Here is a 24405-nt window from a genome sequence, read left to right as displayed (position 1 = left end):
CCTGGCCTGGCACAAGCTCCAAGTGCCCCCCACCCCCCATCCCCCACCCTCCTTCCCAAGGCAGTGCATTCTCTTGTCTCTCTGGCTCTGCTCCGCTTACTGCCACCTCTCTAAGAATCTCTGCTCTTTAAGGTGGGGAAAGGGATCTCAAAATACTCAGGGCTATTAATAGCCCAGCCAACCCCAATCGGTCCATTGAAAGCTGGCATTGGTGCTTCAAAGCAGAAAAGCTTTTAGGCCTTTAGAGTGAAACAATCCCCCTATCCAGGACAGGGTGGGATTGATTCAGGGCAGGGGCCTCCATGGAAGGTTAGCCCCTCACAGGGAGCTCCTGTCAAGCTGAGCTGTTGTCATTAGGGTCATCCAGGGCCCCTCACAGGCACTCGGAGTTCCTTTGACAGCTGTGCCTGGTATACTGCCAAGACTAGGAACTTAAGCCAGAAAGGTATGTGTCTGCTGGGGACTGAGGGGGTGGGGTGGGGGTGAAAAGGAGGGGTTTTCTCCTCCTGCTACTTTCCCAACTCTGCTATTGTAAGGATAAACAAGCTATTTTAGCGGTTCTTTTCCCACTTGGATCCCTGAAAGGGGGATGGGGTAGGGGGGCATTACAAAAGAGAAAGAAGGGGCACCTGGGTGGCTCAGTCAGTTAAGTGGCTGCCTTAGCCCTGCTTTGGTGTCGGGCTCCCTACCTGGTGGGGAGTCTGCTTCTCCCTCTCCCTCTGCCCCTCTCCCCACTCATGATCCCACTCTCTCTCATAAATAAATAAAATCTTTAAAAAAGAGAAAGAAAGGAAGGAAACAAACAAAAAATGCCCTTGGACAGGACAAGAAATAGACCCCGTCATGACCTGCCAACCTAGTGATAACGGGTACATTTGAAGGCTCTGTCAGACAAATGCTCTTCCAACTGGTATTGCCTTCGCTGGCAGGCACCTGCTGGGTTTGAGTGGATCATCTGCTCCCTGTTCAAAGAAACCCTGGCAGAGGGAAGAGACTGACAGAACCTCAGACACAGAGAAAGCAAGTAAGGGAGGCCCCTTGAAAGAAAGAGACATGGCTTTCAGCTAGCTTGCCAGCCCCCCTCCCCCTTCAACCTCCCTCAACCCCCCCATCCCATGCTTTAAATAGCCAGCCTGCCAAACTTGAAATAGCCCCAGCAGGAAACCGCTCTCACTTCATTATTCCTGTCCTCAACCCAACAGATTTTGGATCTGGGCTTGCGGGGAGATAGGAGGTTGAAGGGTTTATTTCATCTTCCCTCATAGCTTCTACACCCCGCTTCAGCTGTGTCAAGGTAAAGTAAAGAATTCACAGGGGAAGAGAGAAGCAATTCCATCCAAAGGTGGACAGAATCGTAGCTTCTTCCAAGGACACTCAAACTCATGGAGAAAAGCCCCCACTGTCTCAGGGGCCCCGCTTATCTCTGGGTCTCCTGGATCCCTCATCATTGCTGCATTCTCAAGCTTCTTCCATTCCCTTCATGTACATACCCCCTCCCTGGTCTCTTGCCATGTTCACTCCCCATTTCTGAGAGCTTTGCAGTTTTCTCCTTTTTCCTTCTCCCCCCCGCACCAAGCTCCACCCCGACAGCCCTCCATTTTCCCTCTTCCACTAAGGGGGAAAAAAGCTAATATTCACTGACCCCTTTCGGCGAGGGATATTCCTCACTCTACATGACGCTATCCCTGTCTTCTTCCAGTCACTCCAACCTCCCCTCCCCCACAATACTAGACCCTCCCCGCCTTTTCTTCCATTATCTTCAGCTTCCCCTTCTCCTCATAGCCCAGTCTTCCTTCCAATTCCCTTCAGTGCCTCCGCCAGCCACCAGGTCTCCTCCACCCATTTCCTCACCATCCTCCCCCAGCCCTTCTTTCCCCATTAACACTCTCCTTTCCCATCATCCCCCTAGTTCCCTCCCCACCCCCACCTCATCACTCTCAGGCCCCTCCCCCACGACTCCAGATCCAGGTATGGGCGACCCCAGCCCCTCCAATTTTCCTTGTCCCTCAACCCATCCCGGGCTACCTGCCAGGCCGGGCCGGGGCGGGGCCGCGGGTCCTCGCGCTACCTGCAGTCTAGAACCCGTTGCGCGCCAACCGACACCTCGGTCCCCAACGAGATAAACACAGTCAGGCTCGGTCCTTCCGGCGGGCAGCCGTGTGCGCACGTGCAGTCGGAGCTTAGTTCCCGAAGCCTACCGGGACTTGTAGTCCACGGGTTTCCGGAGGGTCTTGAGGGGCCGAGGAGTGGGCCGGAGGCGAAGGAGATTGTGCGCATGTGCTTATATGTGTCAAAACCCGTAGGGGTCACTGGGTAATGTAGTCCTTTGTTGTCGGGGCAGGGGATGGCGGAGGCGGGGCAAGGGGCGTACTCCTCGTCCTCGTTCGCGTCAATCATGAACACGGGGCGGGGCGGGAGGACCAGGCGCCCGACTACGTCCTGCCCTGCCGGAAGTGGAGGTGCGGGTTCAGCCGCGGGCTCGGAGCGGGTGAGGCGCGCGGAAACACCGGCGCCGAGAATCGGTGGGGGCGGGTGGCGGACGCCGCACCTGGGGCCATTTGAGGGGATCCCCTGGGGCCCGAAGGGTGTTTGTCAGGCGGTACAGAAGGGAACACCTTGGAGAGGGGAGAAGGGGAGGGTACGCCCTGTCTAGGGGAGCTTGTTTGGCGACCCGGAGCTCCCAAGTCGGGGGGTAGGGGAGGGCGGGGTTCTGGACCGAGTGTCTTTTCGCTGGTGGCGCGGACTCCGTTTGGGCTGTTATTTAAGAATTGGCAGAGTTAAGTCGGGTGGGCCTCGGTTAAAGGTATGAGTCGATTTAAAAGGTGGAGGGCCCAGGAGAGGGTGGGGTGCAGGAAGCTTGGGAGCGTTTGAATGTTTTGCGGACCCAGGAGACCACAAGGAACTGGATGAAGGGCTGAAGGTGGACCTAAATTTCATTCGATCCCTATCCTTCTGCCTCCCTGTTCTTGCAGCCCCTGCCCGGATGGCAGCAGTAGTTCTAGGGGGAGACACCATGGGCCCCGAGCGTATCTTCCCCAATCAGACTGAGGAACTAGGGCCGCACCAGGGTCCTACGGAAGGCACTGGGGATTGGAGCAGCGAGGAGCCTGAGGAAGAGCAGGAGGAAACGGGGGCAGGCCCAGCTGGCTACTCCTATCAGCCCCTGAACCAAGATCCTGAACAAGACGAGGTGGAGCTGGCACCGGTGGGGGATGGAGAAGATGTAGTTGCTGATATTCAGGATCGGATCCAGGTATGGCGGAGGAGGCACTGCTCTGGCCAGGTGAAGCTGGGATCCCCGAAGGGCTGGCCCTGAACTGTCTTCTCTGGCTCTGCAGGCCCTGGGGCTTCATTTGCCAGACCCACCATTAGAGAGCGAGGATGAAGAGGAGGAGGGAGCTACAGGATTGAGTAACCACAGCTCTATTCCCATGGACCCAGGTAAAGAGAGCATTCTTTCATTTTGGAATAATGATGGAGGAAAGGGACTGGTCAGACCCAGTAAAGGGAAGTCACGGAGGAACAGCCGGTTCCTAAAACAAGTTTGTAATCTAAGATTCTACAGACTCCAGAATCCAGGTAAAATGCTATTGTGCTGGACTTGGGTGATGGGCAGGCTTGCCTGGAAATAACAAGATGGATTTGGTCACCTTCCTAGCCCAAGGGTTATGGGTTAACTCAAAGAATGGAGAGCAGAGCTGGTCCCACAGTTTCTATCCCCTGACCATTCTCTGTGATTTCAGAACATGTGGAGCTGGTGAAAAGGACGATGGCTGGAGTAAGCTTGCCTGCGCCAGGAGTTCCTGCCTGGGCTCGGGAGATATCAGATGCCCAGTGGGAAGATGTGGTACAGAAGGCCCTCCAAGCCCGGCAGGGGGCCCCAGCCTGGAAGTGACTACCCTGCGAGCTGCCTTACCTCCCTGCATTCCAGGCCAGAACCAGCACAGGACTGAACACATCCCTGGTTGTAACGTCCATCTCCATCTTTCCCATCTGCTTTTCACATCAAGGCAAATCAGACTTCTTCTCAGAGACCCACTTTATTCAGTTCTGTACATATGGGGACATCGGCCCAAGCCCAACCCATCCTAGCATGTATCACTCTGTGGAGAATAAAGCACCCTATGTACACAGCCAAAAGCTGCACTGCCTGTGCCCCTGGAACCTGGGTCTGGCCCTCCTCAGCCCCTTGCCCCGCCAAGGTGTCCGAAAGGGACAAATGGGGGCCTGCCCATCATCAGCACAAACAAGGAAATAAATAGGTGTTGGGGGAGCCATGCTTGGGGCACTGCTCCCTCCTAGCTTTGGGAACCAACAGCACAGGAAAGCAGTCAGCCCCAGGGTGGTCCCTGCCATGTCTGTGATCCCAGGGCTGCTGCTCACCAAAGAGGGGGCACAGGGTAGGGTATTTGTTCACCCCCTTCTCTTGGTCCATCCGGGCCCTGTATTCATCACCTATTGTCCATAGCCTATGCTTTTCTCCTTTTGACCTCCCATGTTCTCTTGGTCAGGCAGGGGTTAAGAGAAAATAATTCAACCCCATCAGCCTGCACACTGCTGGGGCTGGGGGCCTACTTGTGCCTTTTGGGGGTTGGCTCCCCTCCAGCTACTCCAGGGGCCAATGGGGCTTGACATAACTTTGGTGAGAGCCATCTCCTGCTGCTCCCTATATGCTTCTGCAGGGGAGGGAGAGAAGGAAGGACACCTGGAGTTCAAATGAGGAGAAAGGGAAGGGGAGAGGAGCCTATGTATTCCTGTGTGTATTTCTCAGAGCAGCCTCAGGTCGCTGTGGGGTTAGGAGCAGGAGGGGGACAGGCATCCCCAAGTTGTCTGAGCACGGAGGACCTCAGTGCTCAGCCTGTCTGTACTAGCCACAGGGAGGCATGAACACATTTGGGGGAGAAGAGGGACCATTGTGTGAGGGTCCCCGCTTCAAGTGCCGCATCCCCTCCCTAGAGTAGCTAGAGAGGCACTGCTTTGCCCCAAGTCAGCCAGTGGGGAGCAGAGGGTGGAGGGCCAGGGCAGCGTCCCAGGGCTGAGTGGGCTGTGGCCCTGTGGTAGGATGGCAAGGGGGTCAGAGAGCCTCCTGGCTGGCAGTTAGGAACTCTTCCGCCCGCTTGTGGGCCTCCAGCGCCTTGATGGTGTACACGTCCTGGGGCAGCTCTGACTTCCGCCGCAGCAGTACCTTCTCCTTCTTGATGTCCTTCAGCATCTGTGTGTGGGTGCGGGGAAGGTGAGGGATGCTGACCAACTCCCAACAGGTTCTGTGGTTTCCTCCCCTTATTCCTTGGCTCCCGTCTCCCCTCCCTTCCGGAGCTCTTACTTCTGCTCCCCACTCCCTCTGTGCCTTCCCACCTGCACGGCCTCTGTCTCCACTGTCCTCTTCAGAAGCTGGATGTCCTCTGCCGTGGGGGTCTCTGTCTCCATCGAGTATACAGGAGGCAGTGGTGGCGGGGCTCGAAACATGGGATACTGACAAGGAAAGGAGAGCCGCGGGCAGGCGCTGAGAGCCACTTCAGAAGCTGCTGGACCCGTCTGCTTCCTGTGCCTCCTCAGACAAACCCTCCCTCAGCCACATGGGGCCCCGGAGTTCAGGGCAGTGGCGGCAAAACCTCACCTGGGGATTAAGTCGGGCCAGCTCCTCGATCTTTTGCCACATCTCTTCTCTTTCCTTCATTCGGAACCGGCCCCTGAGGGAGCAAGGACGGGGTGGAGCGGGGGAGGTGGGCTTGAGAGAGAAGCAAAGGGGCCCGGGGGGTGAAGACGGAAGCCCCCAGGTAGAGAGACACTCACTTCTGTTTCTCTGCCTTGTACTGTTGTGTGCAGTCATCGAACAGCTTCTGGTTCATCTCCATAAACAGCTTCAGCGCATTGTATATCAGCCCATGGATTGTCCTGCCGCCAGGAAGAAGGGTCCGGTGTAGGAGGCCTCACGGACACCGAGGGCAGTGCCAGGACCCCAGTCGGCTCTCTCCTGGGAGGGGTCTCTGCTAAGGGTTTTCACAGACCTCTGCGGTGTAAGCTGCTCTCTCTAGCCAAGTCATGTGACTGGAGACCGCCATTTCAGGGTCTTTATAGCTAACAGTCCGCCTGTCTATCCTTGGCCTCCCATGCTCCAAGACCTACCTTCTTCCCACCACTTCCTAGCCTCTGGCCGGCTCCCAGCAGCACTTGCGTTCAGCACGAAAGCCTCTACAACACTGGGATTCAGCACATGCTAAAAAGATCACATGGGCTTCTCGGAGCACGGCATTAGGTCTCCAAAGCTGCAGACTATCTGGCCGTGAGAAAGGGTCTAAGTCCGCTCCGCTAGATGGTACCACAGCCCTGTCTCATACACCGGCCTCCTCCCGGGCAGGTCCTCAAGGGCCCATCAGCGTGCAGTGGGCGCCAGCCGCCCCTGCCCCCACCCCGCTCGGTGACCAGATGAGGCCACTGGCTCTTCAGTTCTCCCACACCCTCACAGGCTCCAAAACCAGAGTCCCACCGCCCAACCCTGCCCCAGCCCCATACTTGTTCCAGTGGCTCTTGGAGTTCCTGTAGAGGGCAGGGAACATGATGGGGAGGACTCGGGCGGCATTGTCACTTATCAGGCTCATGATGTACTCATTGTTCCAGTAATAGAGGGCACGCTCCGCCACCTGGTGGGGACAGGTGGGACTCAGCAGGGATACGGGTCGCTCTGCTGGAAACCCTCCTCGGTTTCTGGGAGGCGGGACGGGGCTGTGCTGGTCTGAGTCTCACCTGGAAATGGGGGCTGGAGACACACTTGGCAAGCTGGCGGAAGAGTGGTTCCATCACTTTGCTGAACTCTGAAGGTTCAATGACATCCAGAATCTCCTCGAGCTCATTCAGGAACATGACTTCTTTGGGGCTGTGGGTCTTGGGCCAGAACTTGAGAAGTCCTACAATCACCTGTGAGAAGAACAGGACATGGGGAGAAAATTCTCCCTCAACACCTGCCTGCTTCTGCCGGAAGTCTTCCTGCCCTTTCTCCCCACCCTGGTGGGCACAGCTTGGGTGCCCCCCGCCAACTGCTCACGTTTCTCTGACCTGGATTTGTTTTCTAGGTATATATAGGTTATCGTCCTCCTTCAGAGAGGAAAGCGTGTCACCTGTTGGGCCACATTCCTCCTGAGCCCCTGCTTATGGCATTACTCGATAGACAGGCTGGCAAGTCTAACTGACAAGAAGAGGTGTCCTGGGGCTGGGAAGGGGAATTACCGGCTCTGTGAGACTGCTCTCCTTCTCCAGGAACTGTACCACACAGTAAGCCAGCTGCAAAAGGGTGAGGTAGAAAGGAGGTGAGGTACAGGGCCCAGGTCTCAGAGATGTCAGGGACAGAAGCAAAAGCCCAGAATGGAAGAAGAGGTGTAAAGAGAAATCATCCCACCCACTCCTTCTGCCACCCCCATCCCAGCTGGAATACCTTCCCCTCCCTCTCTGCTGTCAGGCAGGGACCATCAGGAGGAAGGCGGCTCACCTGCGGGTGGTAGACACTCAGGGACTTGACCTTGTGAAGGGGAAGCAGGACACGGATGAGGAACATCTTGTGCTCTTCCTTAAGGGGCAAGGCAAAGCCGTTGATGATGCTAGGAGTTACGGGAGGTTGGTTAGGACCAAAGGGCCGCGTCCAAGTTCAGTGTTCCAATCCTCCCAACCTTCCTCAGGCATGCGTGTCCCCACACCCCCTTCACCTGCCAAGGATCTCGAGGAGCTCAGCAATGCCGTTGTGATGCTCTGTCTCATAGATGAACCTGAGGGAAGAAAGAAAGGCTCTCCTGACAATCCCTGATGTCCCTGCAGCTCTCTGCAGAATCCCCCTACCTTCTGCTCCCACCCCAACTTAGCAAGGCTTGCTTTGCTCCTAAGCCTGGCTCCTGGCCTCACCTGTAGAAGATGTGGTTGATCTGCCTACGGATATAAGCCCGGAGCCCCAGAAACTTGCCATAGATGCGATGCAAGATGGTCTTGAGGAAGTCCCGCTCTCGAGGGTCCTCACTGTCAAACAGGTCCAAGAGCTGCGAGCCGGCAAGGGGAAAGGTGGTGGGTGAGGCAGGAGCCAGGAAAAGGCCAGGGCTGGGGAGACACAGGGTCCTAGCCAGGGGACACCCAGAGGTTCTCTGGATGGGGGGTGGGGACAAGTCCCTGGCGAGCAGACTGCTGCTCTCACATGGCTCTCCCCAGCGTGATGTCTGGGCGTGCACGTTTACATGCCCCACTGCCGGGGCACAGGTAACTCTTGCTTGTTTCCTTCAGTTACGCTGGAAGCTTCTTGAGAGCAGAGAGGTTTGTTTATCCAACCCTCCACCACCAGTCGCTTTGTACCGGACCCGGCTGAAAGCCCATATACTCAGCAGATGGAGAAGGAGCGGGGCCTGCAGCGAGGGCTGCGGGGCTAGAGCTCATGCACTGGAAGAAGGGCAGGACGGGAACTTCAGGGACTCACAGCAAGGACAAACTTCTGGTCGATATACTTCTTGGCTATGTTTGGCTGGAAATCAGGAGACTCAAGGAAACGTAAGAAGAACTCATACACGAGCTGTCGGGGACAATGAGCATCCGCTTAGGGGGCGTTCCCCAAGAGCTGGGCGATTCCGCACCCCCCGGCTGCAGGTCTCTGAGCGCCCCATTCCCTGCAGCCAGGGCCCGCCTGCCCCCTCACTCCGATACCTGCAGATGGGGCCAGGCAGCTTCCAGGGTGGGCTCATCCTCTTCAGGGTCAAACTCGGCCCCGGTGGGGTTTGATGAAGGTGGCAGCGTCCGGAAGAGGTTCACTGAAAACTGAGGGGCAGGACCCAGGTGAGAGCTCCCGTCCAGGCTTCTCCACAGCCGCTGGCCCTGCCCGCTCCCCCCTTTGCCCAGTGCCCACCATGGTGACCGCCTCAGGGTAAATGGCCTCCGTGACGACATCGCGGCTGTGGGTGATGTACTCCACCATCTCGTTGAGTCCTGCCCGCTTCACCTCCTTGAATTTGAGGTCACTGAGCGGATCTGATACAAAGTCAAAGAGGACGCAGCACTGGCGCAGCTTCTGGATAAAGAGCTCCTCCCGCTCCTGGGTGGGCGAATCTGGGGGTGGCGAGGCAACAGTCATATTCTCCTCCCCGGCCCTTCGCTGCCAGGCGCCACTTGCCTTACAGAACTTTCCCCTACCCCGACCTGCTGCCAGCCTGCTCCCCTGGCAGCCCCAGCCCCGGCGGAACTCCCTCTCACACATTCTGCAGAACTTCCATCCCTCCAAAATACCCCAAGCCTCCATTCGGCCAATGCCCTGTGACCCCTAGGCCTGGTGCACCAGCCCCCTTGACCTTTTCCAAGTACCTTTCAGGGCAGGAAGCTTCTGCAACTCCCGATTCTTGCTGAGATTGAAGCGGGATGAGCTTTGCCGTCGCTCCTTCTTGACGATCTGGGGCCCTCCGGAATACTTGATTTTGCTGAGTTGTGTCGGGGGTGGCGTGCTGTTGCTGGGACGCTTGTTGGATGATGGGGGCTGGGGCTGGGGCTGCGGCTGCGGCTGCGGCTGCGGCTGGGCCTAGTCAAACAAGTGGGTCGTTGAAGTCGGCTCCCCGAGGTACGCCTCCCACCCTGGGCCGCCGCCCATCCCTCCGTCCATTTAGGCCTGTATAGGCCTGGGCAGCCAAGCAGCTGTCTCCTACCCTGGAGCAGCTCTGGTCAGCATCAGAGATAACTAACATCTATTATCCCTAGAAGAGAGGGGTCAGGAAGCGGTGTCTTCCAAAATGGTGCCCACTGCCTGTGCATCAAGAGCCTTCGAAATGTTCTAGTTCATGAACAGCAAGTCTGCCTGATTCTCCCTCTGCTTATGCTCTCTCTCTGACAAATAAATAAAATCTTAAAAAAAAAAAAACAAGAAAAGGAAAAGAGAAAAATCCTTCATATAAAAGAAGGCTTTGTGGGGTGCCTGGGTGGCACAGCGGTTAAGCGTCTGCCTTCGGCTCAGGGCATGATCCCGGCGTTCTGGGATCGAGCCCCACATCGGGCTCCTCCGCTGGGAGCCTGCTTCTTCCTCTCCCACTCCCCCTGCTTGTGTTCCCTCTCTCGCTGGCTGTCTCTACCTCTGTCGAATAAATAAATAAAATCTTTAAAAAAAAAAAGAAGGCTTTGTGTGCACTTTTACAGCCCTATTTATAATGATAGATAGATAGATAGATAGATAGATAGATAGATAGATAGAAGGAAAATCATGGAGTTAGAATTATGTTTATAAAAACTAGGTACTAAATGTAATCACACATGGTTCAGCTGTGGAAAATATTTACACAGCCATAGTAATTTGCCCAAAATTGGTGATAAGTATTTTGGGAGCATGGGAAATGTCTGGGTTGGAGATCTAAGGCACTGAGGCCTTAATTTTCCATAGTAGAAAGTCAATAGATAATATCTAACACTCGAAAATTAAAGGAAAAAAAAGCAGTAGAAGAATCTTATTTGGAAGTATAGAAGTCAATTTCCAAGGAAAGGGGAGTTGAAAGTGGTCACCACGGAACAACAGGAGAACAGGGGGCTCAGCAGGGACTGTTCTCTTCATTATAAAACCAAGGGTCCTACCTGACTTTCCTGACAATGTACATGTTGTCATGTTGACAAAAATTTAAAATAAAACGAAACGAAGCCTAAAACTACGTAATGACAGAAAATTGCTTCCTATACGGATAATGCAAAACTGTATGTGCAGAATGAGCTCACCCACACTCTGACACACGCACGGAAAGCAAAACCCAGTGAAGGAGGAAGAAACGAGAGCAAGTCCACCACTGTGTTCATGACCGTCTCCCGTTGTAGCACAATATGTGACTTTTTTCTACTGTTCTCAATGTTGTACTAGCTGACCCTTCTACACAATTGGAGAAAAACTGCTGATTTTTAAAAGCTATCTCCTGACTTCCTCCCAGACACGGGTGTCGGAGCCCCACAAAGCCCATTTTTCAGAGGGCTACACACAGGTGTGTGTGGGGCTGTCCACCCCCAGGTCCTGGCAGGTAACCACCTGTGGGAAGAGGGCAGAGCGGAGCCACAGGACAACCCTTGCCCCCAGGACTGCAGCGGGACCAGAGGACTGAGGCCATGTCCAGCTGGCCGCCACACCACAGGAGAAGTTGACCTTCTGTCCTCATACCTGCCATCCCCACCACTCCTCCAGCCTCCTCCCCAAAATCTGACTTCCTACCACAACAATGGGAGAATGGGAAATCCTCTGGGATAGGGGGAAGGGACGAGGACAGAAACGCTATGCTTTGTAGGCTCTGAATTTTTTATAGAAACGATTATGTCAAGCTTGTGACCTATCTGGGGATCAGAGGCGAGGAGACAACGCACTGGAGCCAGCCCGGGGCAGGCCTGTGGGTGCAGGGTAGCTCATTACCTTTCTGGCCATCTGGCCTTCTCCTCCACCTGAAACGACCGCTCCAGACACTACTCTGACTAGGGGAGTGCAAGGAAATGGGGCAAGAGCAGCCGCCACACTCCTCTCCTGCCGTGACCAGCGCTCAGCCAGTGTGATGTTGGGTAGACTGTGAAAGGCACCCTGGAGTCTGGGGTCTCTCCCCCTGCATCTGGCACATGGGTCATACCTCAGGGAGGGATAGGGGAGAGAGGCAGAAGGGTGGGAGACCAGAGCTCGGAGTGGATCAGACCCACCCCTGCTTCGGGCCTTCATTTCCCTGTTGTAGGAACAACCAAACCCTTATCTGTGGAGCTTAGTGATCAAAAGCACGGACGCATGCTAGACTGCCTCGGTTTGACTCCTGCTCTGTCATTTACTAGCCAAGTAACCTCCAGAAAGTCATATAGTCTGCCTGCCTCAGTTTTCTCATCTGTCAAGTGGGGATGACAACAGTACCTACCTCATAAGGTTGTAATAAGGATTTAGGGGAACATCATATGGCTCACAGGAGTGCTTTACGAGAAGTATCTTCTACTATTATCACGATTAATTATTTCCCATTCCTGGATTTTAGGAATGCAATCTGGAAATCCCTAAAACTAGCACACCTCAAATGTTCCCATGGGTCCATTATCTTCCTTAGTCTAAAATGGGAGAACCCAAGGGGTGCCGGAGTGATTCAGTCAGTTACACGTCTGACTCTTGATTTTGGCTCAGGTCATGATCTCAGGGTTGTGAGATCGAACCCCATGATGGGCTCCATGCTGGGCTTGGAGCCTGCTTAAGATTCTCTCTCTCCCTCTGCCCCTCCCTGCCTTCTCTCTCCTCTCTCTCTAAAAAAAATAAATACATACAATGGGGGCACCCAAGAAAGCATTTCATCTTTCAAGATCCATTTAAGTCCCACCCTCTTCCAAAAACCCTTCTCAACTCCAACCCTTTGGTGTCCAGTCCCTACCCCTGACCTCTCAACACTACTTGTCTGTTTCACTGGTTCTGTGACCATCCCTGGTAATGCTTCTTGCTTGGTGTGTTCACATATCCAACTCGGTAAGTGCCTTGAAAGCCAGGACCCTGGTTTGCACCCCTCAGGGTCAGCACTGGCACCTAACAGGCATTCAATGAAGGGCTGGATGGTTGATTGACAGGGGGCCAAGCCCAGACCTTTCCTGTCCCAAGTCAGGACCCATCAGAACAGAGCACTGTGCAGTGTCAGGGGCAGAGTAGGAGGGAGGAACATTAGTGATACCAGGGCGAGGGGCTCAGTGTCAGCTGAGGTACGAAACTCTGAGGGAGAGCGTATCTCTCTCTGTCTTCCCAGATAACACAGACGCCCTTCACCTCCACAAACCTCACACTGAGGAGAGGTCCAGGGAAAGGAGGCACTGGCCCCAGAAAGAGAGAAGCAAGGCCTCAGTTTTCTCTGCTAACGTAGAAATGGACAAATCTCCAAGGAAGGTTAAGAGAACAGAGGGCTGAGTGGCTAAAAATCAAAGTTTAAAAACCAATAGGTTGATACCTAAGGTCTCTTCCCTACTAGGATTGCATCGTTGAAGGCGGGGGTGGCCCGAGAGCAGCTGAGCTTAGCCTGCCCTGCCCCACCCCACCGGGCCACCCTGGTTTTATAAGAACCAGTGGCTCCCGGGCCCCAGACACAAGGAGCATCTGAGAGACAGCTGGTCCAGCCAGCAGAGCGCCTGGCTGCCAAGCCTCAAGGAGACATTCCCTGGTCTATTCACTCTTCACTGGGAGACATGCTTGTCAGAAGGGAGGTATAGGGCTGTGCCAGGGGCTCACTTCATGTTCAACTCTTTCTCCTAAAAGCTTCAGCTTGCTTTCTTTCTTTTTACATTTTCTAAAGATTTTATTTTTTAGTAATCTCTATACCCAACATGGAGCCTGAATTTACAACCCCAAGACCAAGAGTTGCATGCTCCGCTGACTGAGCCAGCCAGGCGTCCTGGAAAAGCTTCAGTTTGTTTTTTCTTAAGATTTTATTTATTTGAGAGAGAAAGAAAGAGAGCACACTGGAGGGGGAGGAGCAGAGGGAGAGGGACAAGCAGACTCTGTGCTGAGCTCGGAGCTGGAGGTGGGGCTTGAGCCCATGACCCCGAGATTACGACCCAAGCCAAAATCAAGAGTCAGACACCTGACTGACTGAGCCACCCAGGAGCCCTAAAGCTTCAGCTTTTAACTTCTCTACTGACCTGGGATGGAGATGGGAAGCAACTGATTCCCCGGGAACCTTCTGGGTAGACACTGACCAAAGAGGCATGGGTAGACACTGACCAAAGAGGCAAGCCAGCCAACCTGCTCTCCGCCCCCTACTACATTCTGCCTGGTCCCACTTCTGAGACTCTGTAGTGGCCATCTCCTCTGCATGAGGTCCTTCTCCTCCCACCTCCAAGAAGCCTTCCCAGATTCAGGCCTCCAGCAGTCAAGTGGGACTTCAAACTTATGCAACAAGTTCACATTCAAGAGACTGCAACTAAACTTGCCCACTCTGAACCAACCCTAGTCCAAACTAATCCTAAAGCAGCCACCATTAACAATCAAACCCAAATATTTAAACATAAAGTAGGAGGCAGAAATAGAAATCAAGTACTATAGAAACTATTATGGGGTCCTGGTTGGCTCAGTCCGTAGAGCGTGCAACTCTTGATCTCAGGGTTGTGAGTTCAAGCCCCACACAGGTGTAAAGATTACTTTAAAATAAAATCTTTATTTTTTTTAAAGATTTTATTTATTTATTTGAGAGAGAGAGAGAGCATGAGTAGGGGGAGGGGTAGAGGGAGAAGCAGACTCCCCACTGAGCAGGAAGCCCAATGCGGACTCCATCCCATGACCCTGAGATCATGACCTGAGCCAAATGCAGACACAACCGACGAACCACTCAGGTGCCCCTAAAATAAAATCTTTAAATGGGCACCTGAGTGGCTCAGTTGGTTAAGCACCTGCCTCTGGCCCAGGTCATGGTCTCAGGGTCCTGGGATCGAACCCCACGTCGGGCTCCCTGCTCAGTGGGAAGTCTGCTTCTCCCTCTGCCTCTCCCCCTGCTCGCTCTCTCTCTCTCTCTTGCTCAAATAAATAAAATTGTTTAAAAAATCTTAAAAAAAAGAAAAAGTATTGTAAGGGGTGCCTGGCCGGCTCAGATGGTAGAGCATGCGACTCTTGATCTTGGGTTCCTGAGTTCAAGCCGCATGGTGGGCAAAGAGCATATTAAAAAAAAAAAAAGTATCGTAAGAAAAAGATGAAAGGTAAAAATAACAGTGAAAAACACAAGATTGGGACACCTGGCTGGCTCAATCAGAAGAGCATGTGACTCTTGATCTTGGGGTCATAAGTTTGAGCCCCACGCTGGGGGTAGAGACTACTTAAAAAAAAGTTTAAGCGGGGCACCTGGGTGGCTCAGTCTTAAGCGTCTGCCTTCAGCTCAGGGCGTGATCCCGGAGTTCTGGGATCGAGCCCCATGTCAGGCTCCTCCACTGGGAGCCTGCTTCTTCCTCTCCCACTCCCCCTGCTTGTGTTCCCTCTCTCGCTGGCTGTCTCTCTCTGTCAAATAAATAAATAAAATCTTAAAAAAAAAAAAAGTTTAAGGGAAAAAAAAAGAAAAACGCAAAAATTAACCTCATCACTTTTGCTTAATGAATTAACTAGTCAAATAAAGATCATTTTAGTTTAAGACCCCCAAGATCATAGAGGCCTTCTCTCCTATCCTGACATCCAGAGCTCTATCTAGCTGTGCTTATCTTCTCCTTTCATTTACTGATTAAACATCATGCTAAGCCATAGAGATCAAAAGGGGTGTCCTCAGAGAGCTCACAGTCCAGTGGGCGAGACCAACATGCAGGCAGCTTGGGAGCAGGGAAATGAAAAAGCCGAGAGCGCCGCTGCGGATCTGGGAACACACACTCTGGCTGAACAATTAGTGAAGACGCTCTGAAAAGGGTGACTTCTGATGTGGCTCTCAAAGGACAAACGTGCGTTTAGCAGGCAAAGAAACAGAGCAGAAAAATAAAGTAGTCCACGCCCATGGAATCTCATCGGTAAGGGCCCAGGGTCATAAAAGGGCTTATATCGGAGAATGGGAAGTCCAGCGGGGTGAGAAACCAGGAGGGGTGCTGGAAGAATGGGGTGGGGCCAGCTCACAGGGGTCCAGAGTGTGAGTTTGAATTGTAACCTGTAAGATTTTTTTAATTTAATTTAATTTAATTTAATTTAATTTAATTTATTCGACAGAGAGAGTGCGGGCAAAAGCTGGGGGAGTGACAGGCAGAGGGGGAGGGAGAAGCAAGCTCCCCGCTGAGCAAGGAGCCCAATGGGGGGGCGGGGCTTGGTCCCAGGACCCTGAGATCATGACCTGAGCCGAAGGTAGACGCTTCACCAACTGAGCCCCCCTAAGTAGAGGACTGAGAAAACAAAAAAATGTTTTTAGGGTAACAACTCTGGCTACTGGGAGGACAGGCTGAAGTGGATGAGACTGGGGTAATTTCTTCCGTCCTCTGTCCCTGCTTCCGGAACTCAGGACAGGGCACAGGACATAGAAGAGTCCAGGCAGGGAGCTGCTTTCTCCAGAGACAGACCAGGAAGGACCACTGCCCGCAGCAGTGGGTCAACAGTGAGTCTGACCTAATCTCTCAAGGCTCCTTTCCGCTCTAAGACTCTTCAAGAATCTTGTCATCATGTCATTAAGAACACGGGAGAACTGGCTCGTAAGCCACACAACACTGGGTTGCATTCCAGCTCAACTGTTTACTGGCTGAGTAAATGCTATTTAACGTCACTAAGCCTCAGTTTCATCTGTGAAATGGGATGATGACGATAATGGAATGACCTCAGGGGAGTGTTGTCTAGATTAAATGAGATCAAAAGATTAAATGCAAGCAAAGGTCTTAGGACAGAGCCTGGTTGAACAGTGTCTGTTCTCAAATTCAAGTCAACCCAACACCTGTGAACATGACCTTATTTGGAAACAGGGTTTTTGCAGACATAACCAAGCTGGGGTGGGCCTTAAATCCCATATAGTTAGTGTCCTCATAAGAAGAGGGAAATGCAAGGGCACCTGGGGGGCTCAATCGGTTGAGTGTCAGACTCTTGATTTGGGCCCAGGTCATCATCTCAGGGTCCTGGGATCAAGCCCCCCCACCCCCCCCCCCCCCCGTAGGACTACCCACTGAGCGGGGCGTGTGCTTATCTCCCTCTCCCTCTGCCCCTCCCCCTGCTCACACTCTCTCTCTCAAATGAATAAATAAATTTTAAAACAAGAAGAAGAGGGAAATGTGAACACAGAGACGCAGGGGAGAACCCCATATGAAGACGGAGGAGGAGACTGGAATGATGTATGCACAAGCCAAGGAACATCAAGCATTGCTGAGAACCACCAGAAGCTCGGGACAGAGGCATGGGAGAGATTCTTTCCCAGAACCTCCGAGGGACATGGCCTCTGACATGTCGATTTCAGATATCTGGCCTCCAGGAGTGTGAAAGAATCAATCTCTGTCATTTGAAGCCACCTAGTTTGTGGTCATTTGTTATGGCTGCCCTGGCAATCTACCACACAAGTGAACTGCTGAAGAAAATAAGGGGCGGCTGCTATCTATCGTTACTAGGCTCAACTGAGAAAGCTCTGGCGAATGCATGACACAGGGTGAATCTGGCTAGAAGAGCCCCAAATTCTGGACTACAGAAAGCGAGGAAAGGACTGTGCCAAATGGCTTTGGATGACCTAGGCCTGGTAGCCCGGCCCCCAACTTTTCTACCATCCCTCTGCCTGGGGCCCCACGGGGACATGCCTGGACAATCGCACACAACTCCTGCTGCTGCCTCCTACCGGTGAGCCCTGGGCAACACTTCACAGAACGGAGCCCAAGGGGAACTCAGCACTCTCCTTTTCCAAAAGGCCTTGTATCAACCCACTGCCTTTAACCCATGGGTCCAGAAAGGTAGTGGAGAAATGCCCGTAGTTGGTCTCAGCATCTTTCTTCGCCTGTTTGAGCTTTCACTTTCCTACCTAGGAAAGGAGAGGGGTAGACTCTAAGGTTACTTCCAGCACTTTTTTGAAGTTGATTGGTTTGCTTATTGGTCACTAATGCATTCAAATACTGGTACCGCTGGTGTGCCAGGCCCTTCGGCATGGAAGGGGGGCCTCACAGAGCTCACGTGCTAACACAAGAGTTAAAACTGATGAACAACGAATTCACATCAAATTCTTTAACTACAGCTGTGGTTCAATGCTGCCGTGGGGTGGTACTGGGTGCCAGAAGGGCAGACAGTGGGAGCCCCGACCACGTCCTGGTGGGGAGGGAAGGGGAGGTGGTCAAGGAAGACTGCTTTTAGGACAAGACATCCAATCTATCTAGTAACGTAACAAGGAGGAGTTAGTTAGGCAAAAGATGAGAACAGTCCCCTAACTATTCCTTTCTGTCCCTTTAAATCCTATTTCTAAGTCCCTCTTGCTGCTTTGAATGTCAGTTGCCAGCTCCCAGGCACCTTCCCTGTGGGTCCCACAGATGTCACCATTCTTAAAGGGGAGACTGAGCCCAGAGGGAGTGTTTTCCAGGAGCGCTGACTGATGATTTATTAAGAACCAACTGCATGAGGGGCACCTGGCTGGCTTAGTCAGCAGAAGCATGTGACTCCTGATCTTGGGGTCACGAGTTCGAGCCCCGCACTGGGTGTAGAGATTACTTTTTTTTTTTTTAAGATTTTATTTATTTATTTGTCAGAGAGAGAGAGCACAAGAAGGGGGAGCAGGAGGCAGAGGGAGAAGCAGGCTCCCCGTTGAGCAGGGAGCCCGACGTGGGACTCGATCCCAGGACCCTGGGATCATGACCTGAACCAAAGGCAGATGCTTAACCGACTGAGCCACCCAGGCGTCCCTAGAGATTACTTAAAAAAATAATATATATAAATAAAAATACTCCCCCACCTCCAAAAAAGAGCCAAGTGTACAAGCACACAGGTGTGGGGAAAAAGCAATGCACCGTCCAGCACACGCAGCTCCTCCCCTCAGAGTCCACAGTGTGGTGGAGAGAAACACATGTTGGACAAATAGTTACAGCACCGAGTGATAAGGCCTATCCCAGAGACATGTTCAGAGGACTATATAAGTGCAGAGGAAGGAAGAATTCATCTTTCGTGGTCCTCAACTCCCATGTCTGTAAAATGGGGAAAACCAACCCTGCTTCCTCTGATTAATTAAGTGAGGCCTAAAACGATGGTCAGAGGTGTGGGGCTGGGATCTCTTTAGAGGTGACAGGGACCAGAAGTACCTAGAAAAATCTAAATCCAGGGTTAACCCCAAACACTTGTTAATCGATCTCTTCTTCCCCCAAAAACCCACAAGCTCTGCCCATAATTAGAGAGCTATTTCCTGCTGTCTTCCATTCCTCTGGAAGGTTTAGAACAGGAGAGAAGAAGCAGAGAAACCAAGGATCACCAGTTCCTGAGTAACAGGGGTGCTTGCTCAACGTGCCCACAGGACTGGCCACCATCTTGAGCAGCCCAGTGAGCACACTCCCAAACTTCCCGGGACATACTCTGGACTTAAGTCTCTCCACCCTCCAGTGCTCTCCCGGCTTGCCATTTATTGCTTTAGAGCCCTAGATTGCTAAGCTGTGCTGACCTCTGCTCCTGACTGGCCTTTAGCAGCAAATGATCAGAACCAAGGGCAGTGGGCCCAGCCCTGCCTGCCAGACTCAGGAATACCAGCCGCTCCCCACCCCCGGCCCTATCCTGAGCCACGCTGAAGCCACTCACGCCCCACGGAGCACCCGTGTACTTCTTCCTCTCTCCCCAGCACCTGATACCCCTCGCTTTTTGCCCTAAGGAGAAAGGAATTCGCATCACTCAAAGTTGGCAGTCAGAGAAATGACTTTCACGGGAAATGCTGGGGCGTCTGAAGACCTGCAGAGTCTCTTTGCTCTACACCAGCCAAAGGGGAAGGCTGCCCAGGGCAGCTACCTGGCTGGGCTGTCCAAGCCCCTCCCAGGCTGCGGAAATCCCCGTTCCTTCTGCCAGGATAACTTCTGGCCCCCCGGGGATCCCTCACCCACCAGCCGTCAAGCACTTGGAGCTGGTGCCTGCACCGTAACTAGGGCTGTGCCCATGGTCATTACCTCGTCGGTGCTCTCGCCTCCACCATCCTTGCCCGAGCTGCTGGGCTTGGCCGTGCCTTTGGCAAGCTTGGGGGGCTCCTGAAGGAGGAAGATGGAGGTAGTTAGCAGATGCCAGGGGGAGGGAGAGGCCTCATCTGGACCCCTTACATCTGTGTTGTGATTATCCTTTGTCCAATGGAATCAATCAATCAGTCAGCATCACCGAGCATCTACATTGTACCCAGCCCAGGCGAGGAAGACTTGGGGTCCACAGAGGGAGAGTTGGTCCCTCCACACAGTCTGGAATCTGGTCAGGAAGACATCTCGAAGATAATTTAAGCAAGATAATGCTCGGTCACCTCACATGGCTGGTCTAAGAGCTGGGGCCTGGGAGGGCCTCCGTCCAGGAAGAACCAGGGCGAGGAGCTTTCAGGGGAAGTCCCATGGAACAAGCTACTCAGACTGGCTTCTGGCTCCAGCAGGCAAGAGGTGCCGAGGCTCTCATGCTGGAGGGGAGGGAGTCACCACTCTTCCCCAAAAGCCATCTGCAAAGACTTGGAAGCCTTTTTGGGAAATTACAAATCACACCCAGACTAGAGGGTGCTACTGGCCTAATCAGGTACAGGAATCATCCCAGGAACGCCCCAGTGGACAAGCACAGGGACAGCGATGGGGGTAAAACCCTGAACTGCTACAAAGACGAGCACTAGTCTGAAGTCTCCCTCGGGAACCAGGCCACTGGCTCAGAGCTCCGGCCTGCCCGGCGTCTCTTCCTATGCTTCAGGCCAAAAAAACCAACTGCGCAGGGACAGGACAGGGAAAATGTGAAAAAGACTTGGGGATTTAGGTCTGACTGCAAGCTCAACACAAACCATCCAAGTGCCGGGGCGTCACAGCACCCCGTGACCTTCCATCCAATTAACAGACAGAGTGTGGAGGGCTTGGCACTGGGGGGACGGGGAAGCGCCCCTGTCCTTGGCACTTCATGGGGCTATTTGGGAAGATCTGGTTCAGTCGTGAGCATCAGACTTTGGGAGGGACAAAGACAAATCCTAGGTTTTCTTCTGGCGAAATACAACCCATACTGGGAGTGGATTCAAAAGCCTGTCCTGAGAGCAACAGCTGCAAGGCTGGGATGGCTAACAATGGAAGGGAGGAGTCCCGGTGGTGGGTGAGCAAGAGGGGGTTTTACGAAGAAAGAAGAGCTGCCTGCAGACTAGAGATGCGACTTGTTCTATGTGGATCCAGAGGCCAAGAGCCATGGGCTGAAGTGGCAGGAAGACAGGCTGAGGCTCCAAACGAGGAAGGATTTTCTCCTAGACTAGCAGCACAGAAACGGGCTGCGAGCTCCCCAGTCCCGAGAGCCTTCGGGAGCAAAGGAGTATTCCTGACTCTTCTAAATCAGGGGCAGAAGGGATTCGAGCCCTAAATGAAGACTCGGTCGGAGGATCCTGGAAGTCACTTCCAGCTCTGAGATTCTGCCGCTCGATGGCACCTGGGCCCCTTCAGTGACAAATGTTAAGTCATAGTGACTATGGGGGCACAGGGATTTCTGCAAGAACAGAGCTCTGCGTGGGCTGGAAGAGGGGGCAAGGAAGAAGAGAGCCCTTCCCAGGTGTGGCGCAGCTCCAGGTGTCACAAGGCGCTCCTCCTTTGGGCCAAGCACCCTCTCCACTGCCCACTGACTAGGCTGGGCACACTGACCCCTTGCCAAGGGGCCAGGGAGTATGGCTCAGAGCGTGGGGTGTAGAGGAAAAGGATGAGGGGTGCAGGCAGGAGTCACTGAGGCGACAGTCCCCAAACGTGGGCCTCTTGGACAAAGCTGACCCATCTTTGTACCTGTTTCATCTCTGCTTGACCGCAAGCTCCTTCTCCTTTTAGCACTCCTCCACCAGCCCCACTGCTCAAACCTACCTGTCAGGGAGTGCTCCTAGGAGAGATCCCAGCTGCCTGCCTGCGTGCGTGCGTGGGCGTGTGTGGGGGCACGCGGAAGCCACGCCCACCACCCTTGCTCCGGGCTCTTGCAGAACAGGTGGAATGCACACACCCCAGCACACCCCAGCTCACCCCGGGGCAGCCCAGCAGTCAAGTGCCTCCCGGCACGGTGGTTTGGAGCCCACACTCCGCTTCGGGCCCAACTCTCACTAGCTCTATCACCGTAAGCAGGTTAACTAGGCTCTCTGAGCCTCAGTCCTCATCTTTGAAGTGACAACAGTCATATTACCCAATTCCCTTTAGCACACTGTCCGGCACATGAATAACCCAATGTTAGTCAATGTTATTACTATTATGAAGAACAAGAAGAAGGTGGAAAGGAGCTGGGGCACACCGCCGGGGAACCTAAAAGAGATAAGGAGGAAGGAAGCAAATCACCCTAATGGATTGACTCAGCACCCATCTATTGAGTGCCTACTGTGTGCAAGGAAGATGCCAAACCAAAATGGAGCTTAGTTACTATCTCAAGGGGGAAGAAAAGATTTGTTCACAATTAATTCCAGTCCAAGGGAACACAAAAAGACCCTAGGTGACCTATCAAGTCTTCTGCAAATCCAGGGGAGGAGGGAGAGCTCACTCCTAACTGAGGGTTCACGGAAGTCTTCAGGGAGAAGGCTGTGAAGGATGGCCAAGACTGGGACCAGCAGAGATGAAGAACAGGGAGAGTTGATGGTTCCAAAATAAAGACCCTCCGCCCACCCCTCCTCTCTGCTCCCACCCCATCCAGGCAAACCTCAGTCACATTGTCACCCCCCTCCCCTCAGGACTTGTTAACCACTGAAGGAGGCCAAATGCAACTGGAAATCAAAAGCTGAAAGTTAAACCTTAAAAGGAATCCAAGATGCCTGGCTCTGGGTACCCCAGTTCCTCCAAACTCTTTCCCAGCCAAATACTATGGGCAAATACCTATGGTCCTAGCGAGTCTAAGAATTTTTTCTTCTCAGTCACCTAGTAGAAGAAGGCTTTTTGCAGCTGGGACAGTATCTGTTCCGTTAAGACTAAAAACTACCAATGGGTGGGGACCCCACCAGCTTCCCCTGAATTCCCCACGCATCCACACTCCTTGAAGAAGCCCCTTAGCCTCAGGTGTGGCTGACTTGGGTGTGCATCGTTCCCAGCTACGCTGCCCAAACCACCTCAGCAGGCCCACTCCCCAAGGACACAGGGCCTGGGTGCAGCACGCCAACCTGCCCAGCCCAGGACCCCAGGAGCTTCCCTGCCTAGTACGCCATCACCAACCCTCCACTCAGAACCTCTGTCCCTGTGAGGTAATGGGGACAACCCAGAATCAGAGCTGCCTGCCAAACCTCTGAAAGCCCCAAGATAAAGAGTTGAACTGATAAAGGTCAGACACAGCAACCCAGCGACCCAGCCCATCAGAGGGCAAATGAAAGCAAGACACCTCTCAGGTCATAAAGTGGCTGAGCAGAGTGCCAGGCCAGAGCCAGCCCCCACCACGAGGGGCTAACCCCAGGAGAGGAGAAGCTGGGGGAGGCTGGAACTGGTATCCTAGCATCCTCTGTGTGAATCTGTACCTCAAAGGAACCACACCTCTGAGTCAGACCTCAGCAACAGCAGGAAATAGAAGGTAGAGAAAGGCAGGGATGAAGAACAGGGGAAGGCAGTATGGAGGTAGAAGAGGAAGGTAAAGAAGGCAACATCAAGAAACAGTCTGTATCAGGACACCAGGACAAAGTCAAGGGTGTCCAGGGGTGGCTGGCTGGCCTTTGGGGTAAGAAGGAAAACTAATCTGATAGTAAGGGCAGATTCCCAATTTGAGGGTAGTGTAGCCTAGAAAGGCAGGAATTCAGCACTGGTGCAACACTGGAAAAATGCAAATGTTATCCTAAGATTAGGAATAAGGGGAGGAGCTCGCTCAGATTAGGAAAGGTAATTGATTCAGGATGAACCTGCAAGTCGGTTGATGCCTGTTAGGGAGGCTTTGGTACAAAGGAGGCCTTTAAATCAAGAGACCTGATATTGCAGCTGGGCCTCCAAGTAGGCTGTGTGACCTTGGCCAAGTCCCTTCCCCTATCGGGGCTTCAGTCTCCTCATCTGTATCACTAAGGATTGCACTGAATGCTCTCAGAGGTCCCTTCCAGCACTGACGTTCTGAGGTTCCATCAACAGAAGGAAGGGCTCAGTCCTGGCTTACAAGTTTGTGTGTGAAGGAAGAACTAGAGGGAGGGGCCTAGGCCAGATTTGGTGGAGGAGAGAGAAAGCAGAGCAGTTCTAGGTCAAGGAGCTTGGCGGGGAGGGAGAAGGGGCTGTAGGGTACGGTGGAGAAGGCCGGCCCAGGCCCAGGCCCAGGCGTGTAAGAAGAGAAGGGGCTGCGCGCAATGGGGGGCGGGGGGGGGGGAGGTGGGCTGGAGGGAGGTGCAGTCTCAGATGAGGGGCTGTCCCAAACGGGTAAACGGGTGGGGGGGGGTGGAGAAAAAGCAGCGGAGTGACCTGGGAGTGGGGCAGATCTGGAGGGAGGTGGTTACCCAGGGCCGGGGGTAGGTGAAGGGAGGAAAGGATGGAGGTGTACGCGGGGGACTCCATCCCGGGCTAGGTGAGGGAGGCTTCCCAGCTGCGGCACAGGCTGGGGGTGCGGCCAGCAGCGGGGGCGGAGGGCTGGCCCCGGGAGTCCTGCGGGGGCCGGACGGGAGGGTCAGTCTGGGGCTGTCCCGGGCCTGGCTCGGCCTCTCCCAGAGCTCCGCGCAGGCCCCAAGGCGGAGGCGCGAGGAAGAGGGCCACACTCACCTTCTCCTTCTTCAGTTTATAGGGCATCTCGGCCCGTCCGGACCCAGCCCGGCTCCTGCGGCCCCGCTCCGGCTCCGGCTTTGCTCGGCCGCACTCGGCCCGCTCGGCGTCTCTTCGCCACCGCCTGCGCGCTGCGCCCGGGTCGAGCGGTGATTGCGCCTC

The 24405-nt window shown here is 53.8% G+C and overlaps 3 protein-coding genes across 12 annotated transcripts in view; 1 reads left to right on the top strand and 2 right to left on the bottom strand.

Annotated features, from left to right (window-relative positions):
• KLHDC3 (kelch domain containing 3) overlaps positions 1-2311 on the bottom strand; it is an 11549-nt gene extending 9238 nt beyond the window's left edge. The window contains exon 1 of one of the 3 annotated variants that reach the window (XM_026507417.4): positions 2026-2311. The gene's annotated coding sequence lies outside the window, so the exon portion shown is untranslated. The remainder of the gene's footprint in view (positions 1-2025) is intronic. The other 2 variants (XM_026507418.4, XM_044387216.3) reach the window with 2 other exon arrangements.
• Positions 244-4140, top strand: MEA1 (male-enhanced antigen 1). Of its 8 annotated transcripts, none has more exons than XM_044387217.3 (4): positions 2397-2459; positions 2973-3253; positions 3339-3441; positions 3744-4140. In XM_044387217.3, the coding sequence occupies exons 2-4, from the start codon at positions 2984-2986 to the stop codon at positions 3893-3895; spliced, it is 525 nt and encodes a 174-aa protein (XP_044243152.1). In that variant the 5' UTR covers positions 2397-2459; positions 2973-2983; the 3' UTR covers positions 3896-4140. The 8 variants fall into 8 exon arrangements, with proteins under 8 accessions (XP_057159898.1, XP_057159895.1, XP_044243152.1 ...); XM_026507423.2 differs by having other exon boundaries at positions 2408-2488; XM_026507421.3 differs by having other exon boundaries at positions 2443-2522.
• Positions 4025-24405, bottom strand: PPP2R5D (protein phosphatase 2 regulatory subunit B'delta). Its single transcript, XM_026507419.4, has 16 exons — positions 24244-24405; positions 19525-19602; positions 9325-9535; positions 8873-9072; positions 8674-8784; positions 8450-8542; positions 7891-8021; positions 7698-7757; positions 7484-7592; positions 7225-7278; positions 6745-6915; positions 6514-6641; positions 5794-5895; positions 5618-5690; positions 5356-5472; positions 4025-5212 (listed from the first exon to the last, which is right to left on the bottom strand). Exons 1-16 carry the CDS (start codon positions 24268-24270, stop codon positions 5075-5077), a joined length of 1803 nt encoding a protein of 600 aa, XP_026363204.1. The 5' UTR covers positions 24271-24405; the 3' UTR covers positions 4025-5074.

The sequence above is a fragment of the Ursus arctos genome, unplaced genomic scaffold (assembly GCF_023065955.2).
Source record: "Ursus arctos isolate Adak ecotype North America unplaced genomic scaffold, UrsArc2.0 scaffold_29, whole genome shotgun sequence".
Classification (NCBI taxonomy): Eukaryota; Metazoa; Chordata; class Mammalia; order Carnivora; family Ursidae; genus Ursus; species Ursus arctos.
This window is presented reverse-complemented; position numbering and strand designations above follow the sequence as displayed.

Coding starts and splice junctions, on each gene's coding strand:
- PPP2R5D (XM_026507419.4), bottom strand. CDS start 24,270: ATGCCCTATAAACTGAAGAAGGAGAAG. Junction 5,691..5,793: donor TACAAGGCAGAGAAACAGAA/GTGAGTGTCTCT, acceptor TTGCTCCCTCAG/GGGCCGGTTCCGAATGAAGG. Junction 5,473..5,617: donor TGGCCCGACTTAATCCCCAG/GTGAGGTTTTGC, acceptor TTTCCTTGTCAG/TATCCCATGTTTCGAGCCCC.
- MEA1 (XM_057303912.1), top strand. CDS start 2,396: ATGAACACGGGGCGGGGCGGGAGGACCAGGCGCCCGACTACGTCCTGC. Junction 2,460..2,972: donor CTGCCCTGCCGGAAGTGGAG/GTGCGGGTTCAG, acceptor CTGTTCTTGCAG/CCCCTGCCCGGATGGCAGCA. Junction 3,254..3,338: donor ATATTCAGGATCGGATCCAG/GTATGGCGGAGG, acceptor CTGGCTCTGCAG/GCCCTGGGGCTTCATTTGCC.